General features: G+C 43.8%; 1 protein-coding gene across 3 annotated transcripts in view; it reads left to right on the top strand.

The window, feature by feature from the left end:
- LOC147885162 (protein NO VEIN-like) overlaps positions 1-20,645 on the top strand; it is a 167,722-nt gene that overhangs the window by 139,415 nt on the left and 7,662 nt on the right. For all 3 annotated transcript variants that reach the window (XM_087397678.1, XM_087397676.1, XM_087397679.1), the window contains one exon: positions 1,118-1,378. In XM_087397678.1, coding sequence (XP_087253804.1) covers positions 1,118-1,378 — 261 coding nt within the window. The remainder of the gene's footprint in view (positions 1-1,117; positions 1,379-20,645) is intronic.

Below are 20,645 nucleotides of genomic sequence, written 5' to 3'. Positions count from 1 at the left end.
GATATTTGTATATGTATGTCTAGTTCAAGTCCTGAAGCAAGAGACTGAAAACGCAGAGGATCAATTTTTCTTTTCTTGCAATAGTCCTTTTCATCTTGCAAGTAATCCTGCCTATAAGAAATTTTACTATGCACTTGTAGGCTGTAGCTGCTGCTAAAGCAGGATCATTATTCCTTGCACTTGCTAGTTATGAGGCTCTACGCCACCACATGGTTGAAGAAGTAGGTGGTATCTCAACAAATAATAATGGCCATCTTAACATAGTGCAGCTTGGATGTAGTGTTATGTCAGAGATGGTACCTCGGATAAATTTTTCCATGACATGGAGCATCTAAATAATTTGAACCTTTTCTCTTCAACATGTAATGTACTTTTAAGTTGCATGATTCGTTTTTGTAAATGTTTATATGGATTGATTACTCTTGGTAATTCTATATGGTATACTTAGAGTCACGGGATTTCCGGTTGGTGCTCAAGTTGAGCTGCTTCCACCTTTCTTCACGCTTTTCTCTTGAATATTGACACAACATGCTCATCCTTGCTTAGGATGGGGATAGACGCGGACACAGATGCTGACACACGTGCATGCACATGTGTGTGCTTGTGCATGCTCGCACACACACACACACGCACCCGCACACTGGTTAGGTCTTGCTGAAGTGATGTTAGCACACACACTCACTAGGTCTTACTATTTTGGAGCTAAGCATTTGGAATTTTGAAGTGATGTTAGCATAGGAAATATAATGATTGTTTTGTGATATGAGGCTTGGCAGCGTGTTCTTTGAATGAAGTGTTTACACCATATTGTCTAACCTTTAGGAAGGCTAGTAGGTTATTCAACACTTCTGAATTACTATTGAAAAGTAAGCTTAAGGTAGGTATACAAAAGGTGTAAAAAAGTTAATTCCATTCATGATTTTAAGTCTCTTATTTCGCCTTTATAGCATTTCCATTTTACTGAGCACTGCTTTTTTAATGGTATATATTTGGGTTGGCTCACCAATACAATTGCTAGAAAATAAATAGTAGTAGTTTTGTTTTTCTTGTTGCTCTTTGTGCTTTTTAAAAGAATTAAATATATTGGGAAGCTTTTGAGTCGTTTTTACTTTTGAAGGTGGTTGAGCGGGAGGCTATTGTGTATGGTGCACAAAGCACAAAACAACTTTCTGATCTTCTTAATTGGTCACTTCCATACATCCAACGTTATCTACGAAGGTGGCATATGGATCGTTATGAAGCACTACAAGACACTTCGTTCCTTACCAAATTAAACCGATTTCGGTGTGTCTTGGCCAATCAAGTATTTTTCCGCTATGTGCTACCTCGGGGTTTGGGTTCAGGAAGTCAACGCACTGAGTGCACTTATCTGCTCCAGGTTCACCTTGTCATTTTGAACGATTCCTTTGTTTTTTCTTAAAAATCAACATTAATTTCATTTATTTCAAAAAAATTCTGTTCTAACAATATTCCTGAAAAAAATTGGGTTTGAATAGGGTGTCTGAAAAACTAATCATGCTAGCAAGTAAGTGAATGAAGCAATACAAATGGGTTGGTCATCTATGTTCTTAGAACTATGCAAGGCAATGGGGTATGCATTGAGATCATGCTTTAAAGACCCTTTCATTCCTTCTCACCTCCGCTTCCCCATCTTGAAAGACGGGGGCAGTGCCTTGCCTAGTGGTTAACCTTCGTACACTTATAGGCACTGTCCTAGGATGTTACGTTCTAGTTGGAATGTGATATGACCTTGGAAAGCTTGGTGGATGCTAAGTCCTTAGAGAGATAGAACAAGACTTTATAAATGTAAAGCGCATTTTATTGTAATGTGTTTTCCAGAATTTTGGTCAAGGGGTCGTCGATGTGGGTTCTGAGACTACTGGTGGTTTAATAGACCAATGTGCATATTCATGCTAGGGAGATATAAATAGTCATGTGCCTAAAACCACTGCCATGTAAGACACGTTTCAAAATCTGTGCATTTAGTAGTGATCATCCACTTACAAATCAAGGAAACATCATCTCTTACTGTTGTGGTTGCATTCATAACAAGTAAATTTTCATATAGTGCTGTATGGCTGTACATGACTTGGCAAGCATGAATCACTATTAGTGGATAATTGTGTGAAGGGAAGCAGCAATAAATGTTTAATGGACTTTAATGTGGATTCCTAGAGGGCATGAACAGTTAAGTGCATATATTTATGACATTGGCAAGAGAACCATTTGTTTTTGAAAAAGAAGCATCGAGGGAATTTTAGGGGTAGGCTAGAGGTGAAGATGTCTCAAATAGATGTGAGTTTTGCAAGATTGTAAATCGCTGGTGACTTTTTCAGCTTCTCATAGTGGGAACAAAATTGGATCACAACATTTTGGTATCACAGTTAGTTGGGCGTTGCAAGATGTGTGTAGATCTGTAGTATGAAAAAAGGTGATGACATGTAGAAAGGACATGCAGTAGTAGCTTGCATTTAGCATATGGTTAGAAAATGGTGATGAAGGTTGAGGCGCTTACAGGTTTTGGACTGGCAGAAAAGAGGGCAATGTAGGTTGATGCTTGTTGGCATTGATTAAGTGACGTAGTGATGTAATGACCTGCATACAAGAGGCAATCCAGCTTAATGATCATTGTCTGATTGGTGATGTGCCGAGACTTACAAAGAAAAGAAACTTCTATCGATGCTTGAGAGAAAACCAACCATTCAAATCAGCTATTCCTTTAGCACTGATCGTGGAAGAAAGTACCAGAAATGTTCTAGCTGATGTCCAATGTGCTTCTAGAGAACCCAGCTCACTCTTTAGGAAATCTCAAAAAGAGGGGCCAACAACTTGGGGTAGGATGCTATACAACCACCAACGATCCATCGATCCATGAATATTTAGAATACACTTGGAAGCCAAGCCTTGCAAATACGCACATGCTTTCTGGTTATTGTTAGAGAACACGTCCGTCGTTGCCATATGGCGAGCAAGGTATATATGATATCTTGCTAAATGGGAACGAGGGTGGCTGCTGGAAGTACCTGTTGGCCTCCAATCACCAAATTGCAAGAGGAAAATGGAGAGGTCAAGCAAGGTTAAGCAAGTTCGCTCGTTCATAGGGTTCTTGGGCTTTTATCAGACATTCATAAAAAATTGATGGGAGAGATTGACCTCTACATAAGCTTATAATGCAAGAAGCGAAGCTAGAATTGAATACCGAACAAGCTGAAGTATTTCAGATTTTGCAAGAGATGGCAGTGAAGGCGCCGATACTCCAAAAACTAGATTGGAATACTTCGAAAGCTAGACTGGAACACATGATTTTACTACACTTTACACAAAGATCAAGCTGGAAGACCTGAAGTTGGGGGTTCTGTAAATGCCCATTCATGAAACGCTTTCTCCGTTGGAAACACAGTTCCAACCATTCAAGTTTGACAAAGATAGATGTAAAGTGCTAAGTTGAGAAAACAACTTTATGTTATGACTTTTTGTGGCTAGACATCGATTCTAAAAAGAAAAGATACACAAAGGTAGTAAGTGTTGAAGATGTTTGCTCTTGGATAGATTTTCTTTTAGATAATCTTTACATCACAGTAGGTGATTCTTTGTTTCAACAAATTATAGGAATCCCCATGGGCACTAATTGTGTTGTCTTTTTAGCAAACTTTTATCTTTTCACTTATGAATTTGAGTTTATGGAACGTCTTATTTCTATCAATACCTGCCCTATCATATTACATAAGCTTAGCCAAGCTAGGCGTTTTATGGATTTATTTGTACCAGATGTTCCTGACTTTCAAGACTTTATGTACAAAGACGCTTGTGCTTTTGGAGAAGGAATCTATCCTCATGACTCTTGTGAATTGAACTGCACATGGCAGGCTCTGAGAAACCCTGATTTTCAAAGTGCTCAGAATTTGGGGCTTCTTGCATGAGTGGAAAGCCCTTGCTTCTCTGATCATTTCTATGTGTGGGAATCCTAAAATGGTGGATGATTGAGTCAACATTGAAGTGGTTTTCTCTTTGGTGCAAGAAACTGAAGAAAGTGACGATCTGCTGTTTTCCTGCACCAAACTAAGGCATTCTTGGCTTGATCTGTTCGCATCAATCTCTTGAGGCTGCTCCCTAAGTCTGGTGGTGATCCGAGACGGTTTGGGGGAGTTATGAGCAATTCTCGACTGGCTGGCATGGAGGAACTGCTGCGAATTTCTGATGTACAGCTCCATTTCGGGTTAGCTGTAGTGCATATGGTTGCCTAGCTCCATGGATGCAACTGATTAAGTGTGATATTGATTTGGACTTTTGTTAATGAGCAATTCGAAATTCAGTTGCAACAGTTAGCGCAGGGTTGATATTTGCCAAAAGATCTAGCAATTTCTTGCAATTCAGGTGTAATGTTATAAATTTATACTCCTGATTGGCTCTTTGGTTCAGTCTTGGCATAAGGATCGCCTAATCAAGTGGGAAATTTCAAGTTTTCTCTCTGAAAGTTGACCTACGAAATTAGGGCAAAACTAGCATTTGGGGCTTTTGGTACTGGTTTTTGATCAGGGCTTAAGACAGTCCATTTACTCTAGATTCAAGCAACTCCTCAAGTACAAGTATCCCTTAACCAAGAGCAGATCATAAGAGTTGTATGGGCCCAATGCTACATATATTCAAGGAGTTAACTAATGAGATTAAGACCAATAATCATAGGATTGACCAAAGGATGTAGAACATGTTTGCCACTTTTAATAAAAGGTTTGATCAGTTCAAGAGAAGCCAAATTTATGATGGGAAGAGACCTGTGGATCCCCAAATTGATGGAGACTCAGGTTCAAATGATGATAATAATGATCATATACATGTAACTGAACCGGTTGGTTTTATGGCTTCTGCCCGAAGGACCTACCACTCTAGTGGAGTTACAGCTCATATGTGCTTGGGATGAATTCAAGGCTGAAATGCTTAAAACTTTTATATCTCCTTTTACTAGGGATCAATATATTTGTAAGTGGTATGATCTTACTCAGCAAGGATCAGTGAAAAATCATATCAAACAGTTTTGGAAATTGGCTCTGTTTGTTCATGGTATTGATGAAAGAGTTAGAATGCTCAAGTTCATCCATGGTTTGCACCCTAGTATTACTTCAGATGTTGCATCCCAAAAGCCCAATTCTCTTAAAGAGGCCATGCAGTTGGCAGAGCTTTATGAACCCAAATACAATGGGAAGGAGAAGATTTTGGATATTGGTCACTTTGGAACTAAGCCTATGGTCAAGGGGTTTCCAATGATAAAAGCAAACTTCCTGCACTTGCTACAACTTCTTCTATTTCGAGGTTCCCCAGAGTGTATGGCAGTGGCGTGGGACAACCTAAGGCTTACAGGGCTACAGATGTAAAGTCATCCTTTAAACCCACTCCAAAGGATGATCTGAGTGATAAAAGAAACAAGTTGGTTAAGCAGTTATCTCAAGCAATTGTTGATGACAGGAAGAAGAAGAATTTGTGCTACCTTTGTGGTGAGAAGTGGACCTCTGAACATAGGAATGTGTGCAAAGCAAAAACAGGAGCAAAGTTGAGCTTGATTCTAGAGATTGATGAGGATTTATCTCCTAATACTTCTGCAGCAGAATCTGAATTTCATGAATATCAGGACTGTGTGAATGAAGGCCTTGATGATGATGAGGATCATAGCTCCAAAAAGGGGACCACCTTTCGCTTTGATCCAGGTGGGTTATCCATGTTTGACACCATGCTTATGGATGATAGTTTACCAAGGTGCTCAAATAGATCTAGACAATGGAACATTGAAGTTGTTGAAGATTATGAGGATGAGATCAGAAATTCTGATGGAAATGATGCTGTTGATGATGATGAAGTGTATTGGGATACACAATCAGTTGTGTACAGCATATCTCCTGATGTTTTTATGGGCTGCAAGGGCTCTCAAACCCTTAGGTTAAAAGGAACAATCAATAACAGACCAGTCCACATTTTGGTTGACAGTGGGAGCACTCATAACTTCATTAATGCAAAGACACTTCAAACAGTGAGATTATGCCCATCCACTTTGGATCATGGGATCAAGGTTGAGGTGGCTAATGGTCAACATTCCCACAGTAAGCAATATTGTCAGGCTGCTCAAGTGCAACTTTCTCAAGACTATACTTTTCATGGAGATCTATTTGTCTTGGAAATGGGACCTATTGACATTGTCCTTGGTTGTGAATGGTTGAGAACCTTGGGAGAATTCTCTATGGACCTTGACAGGTTGTATATGAAGTTTATGCATGAAGGTAAGCACATCACTTTGATGGGTCACCAATCTGCTAAATTGTCCTTAATCTCTGTAAGAAGAATGACCAGAGACCTCAATAGTGTTTGTGGAGTCTATGCTATTTGACCAAGTCTCAAGAGGGTAATGGGTTGTTGGTGGAGGATAAAGACATGCAGTTCCTATTACAGCAATACTCTGATGTATTTGCTGACCTTCCCAACCATCTCCCTCGCATCCTTCTTCTTAACCAATAACACAGGAGAGGCAAAGGGTGACTGACTGTGTATAATAAAGTCCTTGTCAAGGAGTTCCTTTATTTGCCTTGCCACCTCTTCCCTTTCAGCTCTAGAAAGTTTGTATGGAGCTTTGTTGATTGGCTTAGATCCTGGCTCCAACACAATTGCATGATCCACATTGGCCTACAAACTTCTCTCCATGGTATGGGCTAAAGTATCCTAGACATGGCTCAAGATACCTAAATATCTAGTGTCATGGTTGCACATGTTCGTCTCGTAGGGATATAGCAACCTATGACTGTACAGAGTACAACAGATCAAGTTACAAAAGGTACTAAGTTTAAAGCTTTTCGAAAAGTCTCAAACTTAGGTCGAGGTAGAGCCTTCGTAAAAAGATCTGCCAAGTTGTCTTCAGTGGGAACATAAGACAACTCAATATCACGTGCTGATAATTGCTCTCTGACATAGTGATAGTGAATCTCAATGTGCTTTGTGCGAGCATGGAAAACTGGATTCCATGCAACAGCCAAAGCACTCTGACTATCAGTGAAGATGACGGTAGAAGCAATCTGACATGCACAAAGTGTGAGGGAAAGGGAGAGGGAGTGGAACTTAGGAGACAGAGAGAGAGAGACACAAAATGTGTGGGTGTGTCAAAAAGTGTTGAGCCACACCACAAACTCATAGGTTTTATTAGGATTAGGCTTTCACCCTATGACTGTCTTAAGACAGTCATAGGTGTCATAACTTTAACAAAAGGGTGGCAATGTGCCTTTACCCCAACAATCTCCCACCTAAAGGCCAATGTGCCTAAAGGGGAGAAAAGAATAAAAATTACAGCAGTATACAGTTACTGTATACAAGACCATAAAATAAGAATGGTCTCATCCTAATCCCATGATGTGGCGGCAATGTGCAAACCGCTCTGTAGGCAAGCTCTTAGTGAGCAAATCTGCAGGATTATCATCAGTATGCACCTTCACAAGCTCAAGTCGCTTGTCTTCCAGTACCTCCCTGATGAAATGGTATTTCACATCTATGTGCTTGGTCTTTTGATGAAAGACCGGATTCTTTGCCAACATGATAGCACTCTGACTATCACAATGCAAAACTGGCATATCTCCTGTAATGCCCAAATCTCCCACCAGCCGAGTAAGCCATATTGCTTCCTTGCAAGCCTCAGTGGCTGCAACATATTCAGCTTCAGTGGTTGACAGTGCAACGCATGTTTGCAACTGAGACACCCATGATATAGCACCGCCTGCAAATGTGAAAATATAACCGGTAGTAGACTTCCGGTTATCTGCATTCCCTGCATAGTCTGAATCTGTAAAACCATGCACCAATGCATCCTGCCTACCATAGCATATGCACAAGTCTTTGGTACCCTTGAGATACCTCAAGACGCCTTTCACTGCTTCCCAATGCCGCTTGCCTGGATTTGCCATATACTTGCTGATGACTCCCACCACAAAAGCAATATCCGGACGAGTGGCAACCATGGCATACATCAAAGAACCAACTGCAGATGCATACGGAACCTTGGCCATTTCAGCCTTATCATCATCTGATCTGGGGCTGTCCTTACTGCTGAGTTTTAAATGTGGAGGCAACGGGGTATTAATGGTCTTCCCCCCCTCCATTTTAAACCTCTGCAGTACTTTGTCAATGTACTCCTTCTGTGACAGAAACAAAAGTCCTTTGGACCTGTCACGAATAATCCGCATACCAAGAATATGATTTGCATCACCCAAGTCTTTCATGTCAAAAGACTTGTGCAGTTGTTTCTTCAAAGCACTAATCTCCTGCTGAGATTTGCTGGCAATCAGCATGTCATCCACATCTAGAATGAGTAGCATCAAACTGCCATCCTTTGCCCGTTTGGTGTACAAGCAGTGATCAGTCTCACACCTATGATACCCTTGGGACTGCATGAAGGCATCAAACTTCTTGTACCATTCTCTTGGCGCCTGCTTGAGTCCATACAAGCTCCTCTTGAGCTTACACACAAGTTGCTCTTTCCCTTTAACAGCATATCCCTCTGGCTGACTCATGTAGATCTCATCATGGAGATCTCCGTGAAGAAAAGCAGTCTTCACATCCATCTGACATAAATCCATGTCCTCATGAGCAACAAGAGCTAACACTGCTCTCTAAGTAGTCATCTTGACTACAGGGGAAAAGATCTCATCAAAGTCAATGCCCTTCTCCTGCTTAAATCCCTTGGCAACCAATCTGGCCTTATACCTCGGTAAAGCATTTGAATCCACTTTGACTTTGTAAACCCACTTGCATGGCAAAACCTTTCTGCCTGCAGGTAGCTGCACCAAATCCCATGTATCATTTTGAAGTAGGGAGTCCATTTCTGATTGCATGGCTTTCTCCCACTTCCTTTTCTCTGTTCTTCCCATAGCTTTCTTGAAGCTGGAAGGCTCACCACAATCTGTCAGCATGATAAAATCAGCCACATTATTGGCTCCTGGAACAAACCTGTCAGGAGGCCGTTGTACACAGGTGCTCCTCCTAACAAAATGTTTCGGATTAGGCTGCTGTCTAGCCTGTTCGTCATGCATGATGGGTGGCTGTACCACCATATTTGGCTGTTCTACAGCCCCATTTGCTGGCATATCCAGTGGTGCATCATTGGCAAAATTGTCTGGCTGATTTTCAGCTTGTATACCCTCTTGAACAGGGTTATCTACAGCAGCCTGCTGCTGCATATTAATGGGCATTCTTTGCTGTCCGACATCATCATAAACAACCCTTCTGTATTCCACAGGTTGCACGGGTTCTTTGTGTACACTATCCTCTTTAAAGATGACATCATTGCTGCGTATAATCTTCCGTTTGACGGGATCCCATAACCTGTACCCCATTTCACCTTCGTCACCGTAACCCATGAAGATGCATCTGAAAGACTTTGGCTCCAGTTTGGTGCGCAGTTCTTTGCGTACATGAGCAAAGCACTCGCAGCCAAACACACGTAAGTGCTTATATGAAGGTGGCTTGCCAGACCACACCTCCTCTGGCACTTTCAACTCCAAAGCCTTGTTCGGCGACCTGTTAATTATGTGAACTGCTGTTTGCACGGCTTCTGCCCAAAAGCCATGGGGCAATGCAGCATAAGACAACATACATCGAACCTTCTCCTGAATAGTTCGATTCATCCGCTCACTCACACCATTTTGAGATGCATTATGAGGGGCTGTGAGTTCCTGTTTAATGCCCTTAGCTTCGCAAAACTGTACAAAAGCATGTGACACATACTCACCCCCATTATCGGATCTGAGGCATTTCAGCCTGCGACCTGTCCGATTCTCAACCTGAGCGACAAACTTCTTGAAAGCATCTAAGGCATCGCTCTTATGCTTCAAGAAATAGACCCACACTTTGCGTGTGGCATCATCAATAAAAGTAATGAAATACTTTGCACCCCCTAGTGATAGCTGTTGCATCTCACACAAATCAGTGTGCACTAGATCAAGTGGTGCTCTATTTTGGGGAGTTCTCCTCTTATGAGGAGTCATAGAATGCTTGCCAAATATGCAATGATCACAAGTAGGCAAATCTGAAAATGAAAGAGACGGCAGATAACCCAAACGTGACAGTTCTTGCATTCCTTTAACGGACATGTGTCCCAACCGGCTATGCCACAATGAAACCTTTGGCAGCTCGGTTATGGCAACAACATGATTACCTACATTGGAAACATAGAGGGTACAAGGTATCACTCTTATAACCCTCAGCCACTACAACCTGGCCATCAGTAATCACCCATTTGGAATCCCCAAATGTGGTGTGGTAACCACTCTCATCCAACAAGCCAGTGCTAATCAGATTTTTCTTGATTTGCGGCACATGACGAACACCATCAAGCATAAATGTGCGTCCATCAGGGAATACTATCTGTATACTGCCAATCCCTGCAATCTGACATGCATAGTTGTTCCCAAGGTGAACAACTCCATGAGTACCTGTGTAGGAAGTAAACCACTCCCTATGAGGAGTAACATGAAAAGAAGCACCTGAATCCAAGAGCCAGGTGTGCATGTCATGGCCATCAATAACCAATGTATGTGCAATTACAGCAGAAGAGCATAAAACATCATGTCTGTCACTTTCACTGTCCTCTGCTGCAACATTCACTGCATCCAAGTCATCTGCCTTGGCCTTGCCTTTGCCTTTGCTTCCACTGCCTGCATCCTTTGTCTCAGCCTTCTTGGCTTTCTGATCCCATATAAACTTGAAGCACTTAGACTTCACATGTCCCTTCTTGCCACAGTAAAAGCATTCAATATCCTTTTTGCCACGGGACTGACTGCGGGATTTGGACTTGCCAGCAGATCTCCCCTTCTGCTGAGTCCTACCTCTTTCTTGTACCTGCAAAGCATTGGAAGACTTGCTGCCCATATTATTCTTCCTGCTCATCTCCTCCATAAGGAGAGAGCTCTCCACATCAGCATACATAAGAGTGACATTTGAATTTGACAGAGTAGTCTTGAAAGTGTCCCAACTCTCAGGGAGGGTACACAACAAGAAAGTAGCCTTAAACTCCTCATCAAGGTTCAATCCCTGTGCAATAAGCTGTGTAAAGATGGCATTGAACTCAGTCAAGTGTGAGGTCATAGCTGTACTTTCCTTCATGCGAAGGTCTACAAGCTTTTTCAACCAATAAACCTTACTGGCTGAACTCTTTTGGGCATACAACTCTTCTAGCCTCTGCCATAGGCCATAAGAGGTCTTTTCAGCCTGAACATTGAACACAAGAGAATCACCGAGAGTAAGCATGATAGCAGCCCTAGCGGACAAATCAAGCTCCTCCCACTCATCATCTGCCATCCCAGATGGCTTGACACCCTTCACCCTTATGGGCTTAGAAATCTTCTTTAGCAGAAGTACATTCAAACACTGTTCTGCCCATAATGCATAATTGTGTGCCCCTTCCAATTTCTTTATGTTCAGTATTGAGGATTCACTTCCCCTTGATGCCATATCAGACAAGGAAATTCTGATTTCTCAGAAAACCTGCTCTATCAAGAGCCAGGAGCACTCACAATAGTGCTGTTTTTACTGTCAAAAAATCTGCAGCAAAACAGAAAATTTTCCCTCCAATCACTGTACCTTCTGACACACTGTACCGTGCTCAAATAGGCATAAAACAGTAACTTCAGAATGCTGCAGCTGTTCCACAAGTGCTTTATCAGTGCATCATCATCTGACAAAGCACAAAACACTCACTGCTGTCCTGGACACTTCTCCCACCTCAGATGAGGTATTGCACTGATTTTATATGCATGAACCACTTGTCATACACTGTTTTGTTTACTGAAAAAGGCTCCAAACACCTCAGCCTGTCACAAACCTGCAACAAAGAATGGGACAAATCCCAAGCAATCACCCTTCTGCCAAGGGGATAAAAGGCATCTGAATGTCTCAAACAGTAACTCAAGTGCTCACAAGCAAAATCTGGGCAAAAGCCCCTTGATTTGACACCTGTACCAAGTGAAAAAAAAAAAACACCCTCAACACTGAGGTAGCATACAAAATACAGCGCTCTCCTGGCACTTTCACCTGACAATGTAATGCATAAACGGCCCTGTGTACACAGTAACAACACAGATCCCAACGTACAAGCACTGAAGAGAAGATCTTTTGAGCACTGTCAACGATGGACAGTTAGGGACCGAGTAAACTCGATGCGCCCTGGCCAAGCGTGGCTCAACTGAGATTTTTCAAAGTGTTGTACACAGAATGTGACCTGCAAGAAATGTCACTGAATACACTGCGGAAACAAGACCAATGTGGGCACCCTGGCTCCACACTGCCTCAAGGCATACACTGCATAAACTGAACAACCGGGAATGAAGAGCAGAGTGCTCTCTCTTTTCCTTCTTCCCCAAAAAAAAATCTGTGCCTCCTGTACATGCTCTCCTGTACATGCCGTACCTGCGCAGGGTACCTGCTGTACCCTGTACCTGCGAGGGCACAAATCCCAAAAAAAAATCCGACCTGTACCTCCCTGATGCAGCGTCCGTACGGTTGCCTATACGGCGTCCGTACAGTCAGTACGGATGGCCGTACCTGTCTGTACGACGGGCTGCACGCAGCCGTTACTGCGCACTGCGCGCGCTTGGTAGGCTGTGGCCGCTGGTGCTGTGCGGTGCGCAGCTAGCAGCAACTAGCTGCTGCTGCGTGCACGCCTGCTGCGCGTGGCGGGTCGCGCACCTGCTGCGCGCGGCGGCGCCCTAGCCTGCTGCTGCGCCCAGGCCTAGCTGCTGCTGCACTGCCCCGATCTGCTCGCGCTGCTAGCTGCTCAGGGCACGAGGCCCGAGGGGAGAGGTAGAGAGAGGGGTGGACCGGAGAGAGGGGGAGAGGTAGAGGGTGCTCTGATACCAGTTGTGAGGGAAAGGGAGAGGGAGTGGAACTTAGGAGACAGAGAGAGAGACACACAAAATGTGTGGGTGTGTCAAAAAGTGTTGAGCCACACCACAAACTCATAGGTTTTATTAGGATTAGGCTTTCACCCTATGACTGTCTTAAGACAGTCATAGGTGTCATAACTTTAACAAAAGGGTGGCAATGTGCCTTTACCCCAACACAAAGATCTGCAAGTAGCTTCTGAAGCCAAACACACTCCACTGTAGCTGTAAAAGCTGCTCTATACTCAGCTTCATAGCTAGAAGTAGCAACTGTATTCTGCTTCTTGCTGAACCAAGAAACACATGAAGTACCAAGCATAAAACAATTGCCACTATGTGCCACACGAGTGTCAGAACAACCAGCCCAATCACTATTAGTGAATCCATGCATGACAAGTGAAGTATCAGTCCCATAAAGAAGGCCTAAATGTTGAGTGCCTTTGAGATATCTGAAAACACGCTTCACGGCATGCCAATGGTGCATAGATGGGTTGTGCATATATCTAGATAGCTCAAATGTGAGACAACATACTATAGATCAGGTCTCGTATGGCATAGGTAAATCAAACAACCAGCTGCTTGCAAATAGAGAGTGACATCACATGTACCGCTGCCATCCTCAGAAGAGAAGTGAAAACCAGTCTCTAATGGTGTGGATACTAGCTTGCAATCCTCAAACTGAAAACGCTGCAAAAGCTGTCCAATGTACTTGGATTGTGACATCAAAATGCCCCCCTCACTGCTAGCAAATTGGATGCCTAGATAGTAGTGCAGAAGACCAAGATCAGACATAGCAAATGTCTTCTGCAAATCAAGTTTAAAATCTGCAATTTGCTGAGCATGTGTCCCAGTCACAAGCATTTCATCCACATAAAGGACTAAAATCAGCAAATATGTCCCACGCTTGCGGATGTAAAGGGTAGCCTCTGTAGAGGGCTGTTCCGAAAGCCAAGTGTGAGCAAATTAGTATGAATTCTCGAATACCAAGCCCGAGGTGCCTGCTTGAATCCATAGAGGGCCTTTTTCAAGCAGCATACCTTGCTATCAGAACCTTCAACCTCAAAGCCAGGAGGTTAGGAAACATAGACCTCCTTTCTGCAAATGCCCATGAAGGAAAGCTGTCTTAATATTAAGCTGATGTATCTGCCAATGAAAGTGGGTAGCAAAGGCAACAACAGTGCGAATAGTAGTGATCTTGGAAGTGGGAGCAAAAGTCTCCTCAAAGTCAATGCCATGTTGCTGAGCATAGCCCTTAGCAACAAGACGGGCTTTGTAACGGTCCACTGAACCATCAGCTGTCCATTTGATTTTGTAAACCCACTTAGTTCCAATGGCATTCTTGACATGAGGCAAATCACACAATTCCCAAGTGTTATTCTGATGTATAGAATCCAATTCAGCTTGCATGGCCTTCATCCAATAATCATTCTGAAAGGCATCTTGATGACATAAGGGCTCTTCATTGCATGCTGTAGCAACCAAAGCAGAAGCAACAGAACTAGCATGCTCTTTCCGGACAGCTTCTCTCATATGGGCTGGCAGAGGAGTATCTTGTGTGCTGTCTTTTAATGTGTCAAGGAGCCAATGGGGAACCTTTTTGGGCTCCTGAATTTCTAATCAAGAGCCCTATGCAAATGATTCTGATCAATGAGAGGCATATCAAGCTGAATTTCTGGTGGCACATGTGGCTGCAAATGACCAACAGATGGAGGAGGTACAACCTTAGATGGAACATCATCCTGAGCGTCGGATGGAAACAAAGGCATCAAGCTGTCAAATAAGTTAGGGGCATCAACAACGGGCTGTTTTTGACAGTCCAACAAAGGCATAGTGGAAGACTCATCAAACACAACATCCCGACTGATAAAACACTTGCCCATGCAGGGCTGATATAGCTTATAGCCCTTGCTCTTTGAACTATACCCAAGAAAAATGTACTTAACAGCTTTATCATCCAACTTAGTGCGCTTCTGTGAAGGCATATGGGCATAAGCTAAGCATCCAAAAGTCCTCATGTGGGAAATGCGAGGCTTACGACCCATCCAAGCCTCATAAGGTGTGATAGTTAGGAACACTCTCCCATGTAGACCACTGCATATAATGAGAAGTACAAGTGGTTTGCCATGCTCTGCAATGCCTTTGTAGGACATCTGTTCATGATGTAATTTGCACACATGAACACATCGAACCACAACTTATTAGGCAAATGTTTGTCTTTCAACATGCATCTGGCCATTTCCATCACTGATCTATTCTTCCGCTCAGCCACGGGATTCTATTGAGGAGTATAAGGCACCATGTAGTGATGATTGATGCCACGGGAAGCAAAAAAAACAGCAAACTCCTTCGACATGTCACCGCCCCTGTCTGTATTAAGGTGAGCAATGTGCAGCCCACTCTCATTCTTAGCCAAGGCAATAAAGTGCTTGAAGCATGAAGAAACCTCAGATTTGGATTTCAATGCGAAAATCCAAGTATACCTGGTAAGATCATCAATAAAAGTGACAAAATAGTAGAGCCCCCCAAGAGCTGAAACCCTCATGGGTCCACAAACATCACTATGAACCAAATAAAGCTTGCGTGAAGCACCAACTCTCCCATCCTTGGGAAACGCAGCACGGTGCATCTTACCAAGCAAGCATGGTTCACAAACATGTTTAGTAGGCATATGCATTTTGGGAAGATCCACAACCATATCTTCCTTATATAACGTCACCAGGGCTCCAAAATTGAGGTGCCCAAACCTCTCATGCCACAAATGAGTATCTGCCATGGTAGAATCAAGAGCAAAGGCATGTGCATTGGCAAGTGCAGCATCATCATCCAAACATCTGTCATAAGCATCAAGTCTATAAAGACCTCTAGACAATGTGTCAGTCAAAACCATGGTAAAGGCATGTGTAGCATCATACACTGCACACCTCACACCTTCAAAAAGAATCTGAAAGCCACATGTAGCAATGGCTAAAATAGAAATGAGGTTCTTACAAATGCCTGGAACATAAAGCAGATGCTCTAGAGTAACAATACCACCAGAGACAAAAGTAAGAGCAACTTGCCCAGTACCTTTCACGGTATATGATGCATTATTGACACATGTGATACTGCCCCCCTGAGATGTAAGCTCCAATGAGCTGAATAACTTCCTGCAGGAAGTGATGTGCTTGCTTGCACCACTATCAAAGAAGCAGGCATCGCGAACATATGAAACTGCCATACAAGCATCATGAACATTAGGATTATAGTAACATGTAACCAAGAAAGCCCAATGCTAGTCTTGTGCGAAATTAGCGGACTCATGTCGATCTTGTGTACTAGAAGAACCAGATACTGCAAGACCAGACTCTTTCTTTTTCTTTTCAAATGCTATGCGCTTCCTGCATTTAGAAATATGATGCCTAGGTTTCCTGCAATAATTACATCTCTTCTTCTTTTTGTTATCCCCTGAAGAAGAGGCACCATGTGAATGATCAGCATGGGAATGAGAGGGTTTTCCAGCTGAAACCTTGCCTTTACCTTTGTGTTTGTGATGGGCAGCAAATGCTTGATCACTAGCCATAGAAGCATTGCGATTCACACGACTTTACTCCTCTTGAAGAAGAAGAGCAACTAGCTGGCCAAATGAGAAATGATTGGCATCACCCCCTGCAACCAACCTAAATGTAGTAGCAAAGCCTTGATATGAATCAGGCAACCCATCAAGGGTATTAGAAACAAGCTGAGAATCAGGCATAATCTCATCAATGTTGGTAAACTGCTCTTTCAAATCCTTCACAGTAGTGAGATAGGCATCCATGTTACCATCCTCATCAAGCTTCAAATCCTTAAACTGCTTGGGGAGATAGGCAACCCTCGCCTCATTCCGCAGCTGATACAAAGATGCAAGCTAATCCCATGCTTGCTTCGCTGTCTTGCAAGACTGGATATGAGGGATTATAACCTGTTTCACTGAAAGAGCAATCAAGACATGTCTTTGGCATCACGACCATCCCACTTGTGAAGGAGGCAAAGCACCTGGAGGAGGAGGTGCAAGTGTCCTAGCAGTAGCATTAGAACCATTACCTGAAGAGAGGCTGTAGGTGTAGCACCAAAAGTAACAGTGGGTGTAGGCTTGGCCTCAGAACCTGAAACAAAATGCCATATATTCTTGGCAACCAAAACATGTCCCATCATGTATGACCACATGGAATAATTGGTGCCATCAAGCTTGTCATCAGCCCCAATCATCCCAAACAAATCATCTTTGCCACCAGACATGGTGCTGAAATACAAGACAAATACACCAACTGGCAAAGCAAATGAGAGAAAGGCAACCTCCCAGAGACTCTGCTGTCCCAAGATGTACCAGTTGCAAAAAAAATCCCCAAAGGCAACACGAGGCCTTTACAAAATGCAAATGAAGCAAAAAATGGAAAAGGACCAATGCAACAACGGCTTACCCAATGATGTAGCCCGAAAGGGTAGCAATGGAAGGCTCTGAATGCGAGAAAATGAGGGCTGGAAATGTGAGTTACAGCAAAAGAAAGTGCTCTCGCAAGGAGGAGAGCACTTAGAAATGGAGAGAAAGAGATCCAATGGAGGAGAACTCGCAGCCCGAGGCAAAGGGATGCCAGATGAGGAAGAATGGGCCCAAGGAGTGAACTCCAGATCACTTCACCAAGCTCCAAGTATCTCCAAATGTCTTCAACCGCCGGCACGCAGCATGAGACAACACCAAAGAGCTTCAAACCATTGAAAAATGCGGTGCATGAGGTCCGTACAGGAGTAAAAGTGGCCGTACAGCAGTCCATACTGTTGTACTGACCACACGTGTGAAGATGTACTGCAGAAAGCTTTCCGTACAGGTCCACACAAGCATTAATGAGCTGTACAAAATCCATACAGCAATAAATGTGCAGACTGCAGGTCTGTACCACCTCAAAAAACCATACAGCAGCATCGTACACAGGCGCAGCAGCTTTAAATGCACACGTGCAAAACCAGTACAGTCCGTACAAGGTGTATGGAATTCCGTACAGAACCTGAGAGCAATAAATGCGCAGTAAATGCACCGATTTCAGTAGAAAAAGCTCTAAAGCATCGATTTCCAATGCCAAAAGTGGAGTTCCCATGACAGAAATGCTCGAGGAGGTCACAAGTCCTCATAGATGTGTAGAAAACCTTGAAAAACTGAGCAAATCGGCAAGAATGAGGGCTCAAAAGGCTGCCAAACAGCTTGACAAAGCTGTCAATGGCTGAGGGAATGGATTCCCGACCTGCTCTGATACCACTGTTGGGTGTTGGAAGCAATGGAAGCTCAAAAATGGAAGCAAGGAGGAGAAAAACGAGATGCTGTAATAGATTGCTGCAAAACTGAAGTGTGGAGGCTCAAGGGAGAGCCAACATAACAAAACCCTAGGGCTAACTGCCCTCACTGGACTAAGTGTCGTAATTGACCTAGATGGTACATAAACTAACTGTAGCAATAGTCCTAACTGACTATAACTAGGCCTACAAGGCACATACCAAGGTATAAGTGGCATCTATGGATAGCCCATGAGATAGCCTACAGTATAAGGACGTCAAATGCTCCCAGATACTCTTGGCCACCGTCGTATGCTTCACGTGATTGAGCAGTATAGTTGAGAAATATAGGTCCCACAGGTGTGACAGGGTATCGGCTGCCTCTTACTGCAGGATCCCTAGGTTGGTGGATGCAAGGGGATCAAGCCTGTCAACTCACACCAATATGTAGTCTGCCAGATAATACGACTGTAAACTCCATCATGACTCGCCAAACACCGTATATGAGGCTATCCAATTAACGGTCGATCAAGAAGGTTGGCAAAACTGGGATTTTTGCCTTGCTCTCCGCCATCTCAGCCAGGGTAGACATGTCTGAGTGAAGAGGAAATCGAACTGGAAGAGAGAGTGAATGGAAAAGAAGGTAAAGATTGGGAAGTGATGCAAGAAAGGAGAGCAGAGGGCTCAAGAAGATGATGAAGAGGCTTAGAGACTAAGTACCTTCACACTTGAGTTGTCCCGACCCTCGAGAACTCTTTTCGAATCTGAAAACACCCTTCAAAGTCACGCCTTTGTTGACACCTGTAGGGTCCACGCCTATGCACACTCCGCACAAACACCTCCGAACAGCAGCCCTAAAACCTCCACTCCACTCCTCTCGCCAATTGTGGCTTGATACCATGTGAGAAGTGCAATAGATCTTGGACAGAAATGGAGAGAGAGAGAGCTCAGCACACATGAACTGAACAAGGGAGGAGAGCCAAAAGAAATGCAAGGGATCTCAAGGAAAAACCCCAAATGTTGGGGAAAACCTCTGCCATAGATAGGCAAAGCTGCTCTCCATAAAAAGATGCAGACAAGTGTAGGAGGGGGGCCTATATATAGGCAGCCACCCAACCCGCCCTCCCCCCTTTCCAAAATGCTTGTCTGTTGACCGACCCCTATTGTAGGTGGGCCGACCCCCTACCTGCCCATGGGGGCTGCCACACAAAGCCCTATAAGAGGGCTCTCCTCCCCAGTCTGTCGGCCAACTCAAGAGGTCTCTAGGAGCTGACCACCTCAGCCCTATATGGAGCGTGCTAGCCAGCCATATGGAGGGCTAACTCCCTCCCCCAAACACCCCAGCTGAAGCTCTCTGGGCTGACCTCCTCCACATGGACTGCCATGCAGCCATAAGGGAGGCTGACCCCTCCAGCAACAGGCCGACCAGCAAGAAAAGGTGGCTGACCATCTGTCACGAGGGACATGAATTTCTAATTTTAAGGAATTTATGGTGACTAACCTAGCCTCAAATTGGTTAAATCTGTAAAGGCCATGGCCCACTTCGGTGCAATTAATTCCATGGGCCAAGGCAAGGGACTTAAGGTTAGAGAGGGCTAAAAATCCCTTTCACTAAAAATAGCTCCAGGAGACACGTTTGGCTAGCTGGCTTGGAAAGCAAGCAAAAAAGTCGAAATTTGCTTTCAGGGCTGTTTTCTAGACCACAGAAGAACAAGGAGAGGCAAGTCACAGGTTGGGAAAGTGCTCCAGGGCTATTCTATCACATCGCCTTACTGATTTTTGACTACCAAGGCTGCAAGAAGCTCAAAAGCAAAATTCGTTTTTGTGCCAGGAGTCTCCAAATCAGTTCGTTTTTGCTGCATTGCTGCTGTTTATGCCTTCCTAGAGGGCCAAATCCGATTCGCACTTCTTCCAGGAGCTTTCCAGGCTAGGTGCCTATTAAAATCGCACTTTTCCAGGTAGTTTGGAGCCTCCAAGCAACTCGATTTGCTTGCAGTAGGTTCCAGGGTTGCTTCTGCTGATTTTCACCTGCCAGGGTGCCAGAGATCTTTTCGTTTTTCCATGCTTGCTGTTTTTCCCAAGGCTTCCCGAGTTGTCCGATCGCTTGATTGCTTTCCAAGAGCTTTCCTACTGCCTCAAAACTTTAGATCCTCTTGCTTTGTGCAGTTGGCCTTTCTGTTTGCCAGGAGCAGCCAGATGTGGTTTTTTTGCTGGTCTCTGTCTTGCTAGGACTCCCTGGATGGGTATTCAGAGCTACCAAGATGGATCGGGCTGATTTCTCTTTTGCCAAGACTCCCCTAGTGGGCTAGTGGGTATCGAAGCTGCCAAGTTAGAACCCTCAGTCAAATTTGGAAGAAGGGCTGCTATGGAATGTTGCACTGGACTAGGATGCCTTTTCTGTAATTGCATAGCAGGACGGAAGTGCCTGTGATCGGATTATTTAGTTGGTTGTCTGTGGGC

Source organism: Dipteris shenzhenensis, chromosome 26 (assembly GCF_047967505.1).
Source record: "Dipteris shenzhenensis isolate YYH24624 ecotype China chromosome 26, Dip_SZ_1.0, whole genome shotgun sequence".
Classification (NCBI taxonomy): domain Eukaryota; kingdom Viridiplantae; phylum Streptophyta; class Polypodiopsida; order Gleicheniales; family Dipteridaceae; genus Dipteris; species Dipteris shenzhenensis.
The sequence above is the reverse complement of the archived record's forward strand: the minus strand, read 5'-3'. Positions and strand labels throughout refer to the sequence as shown.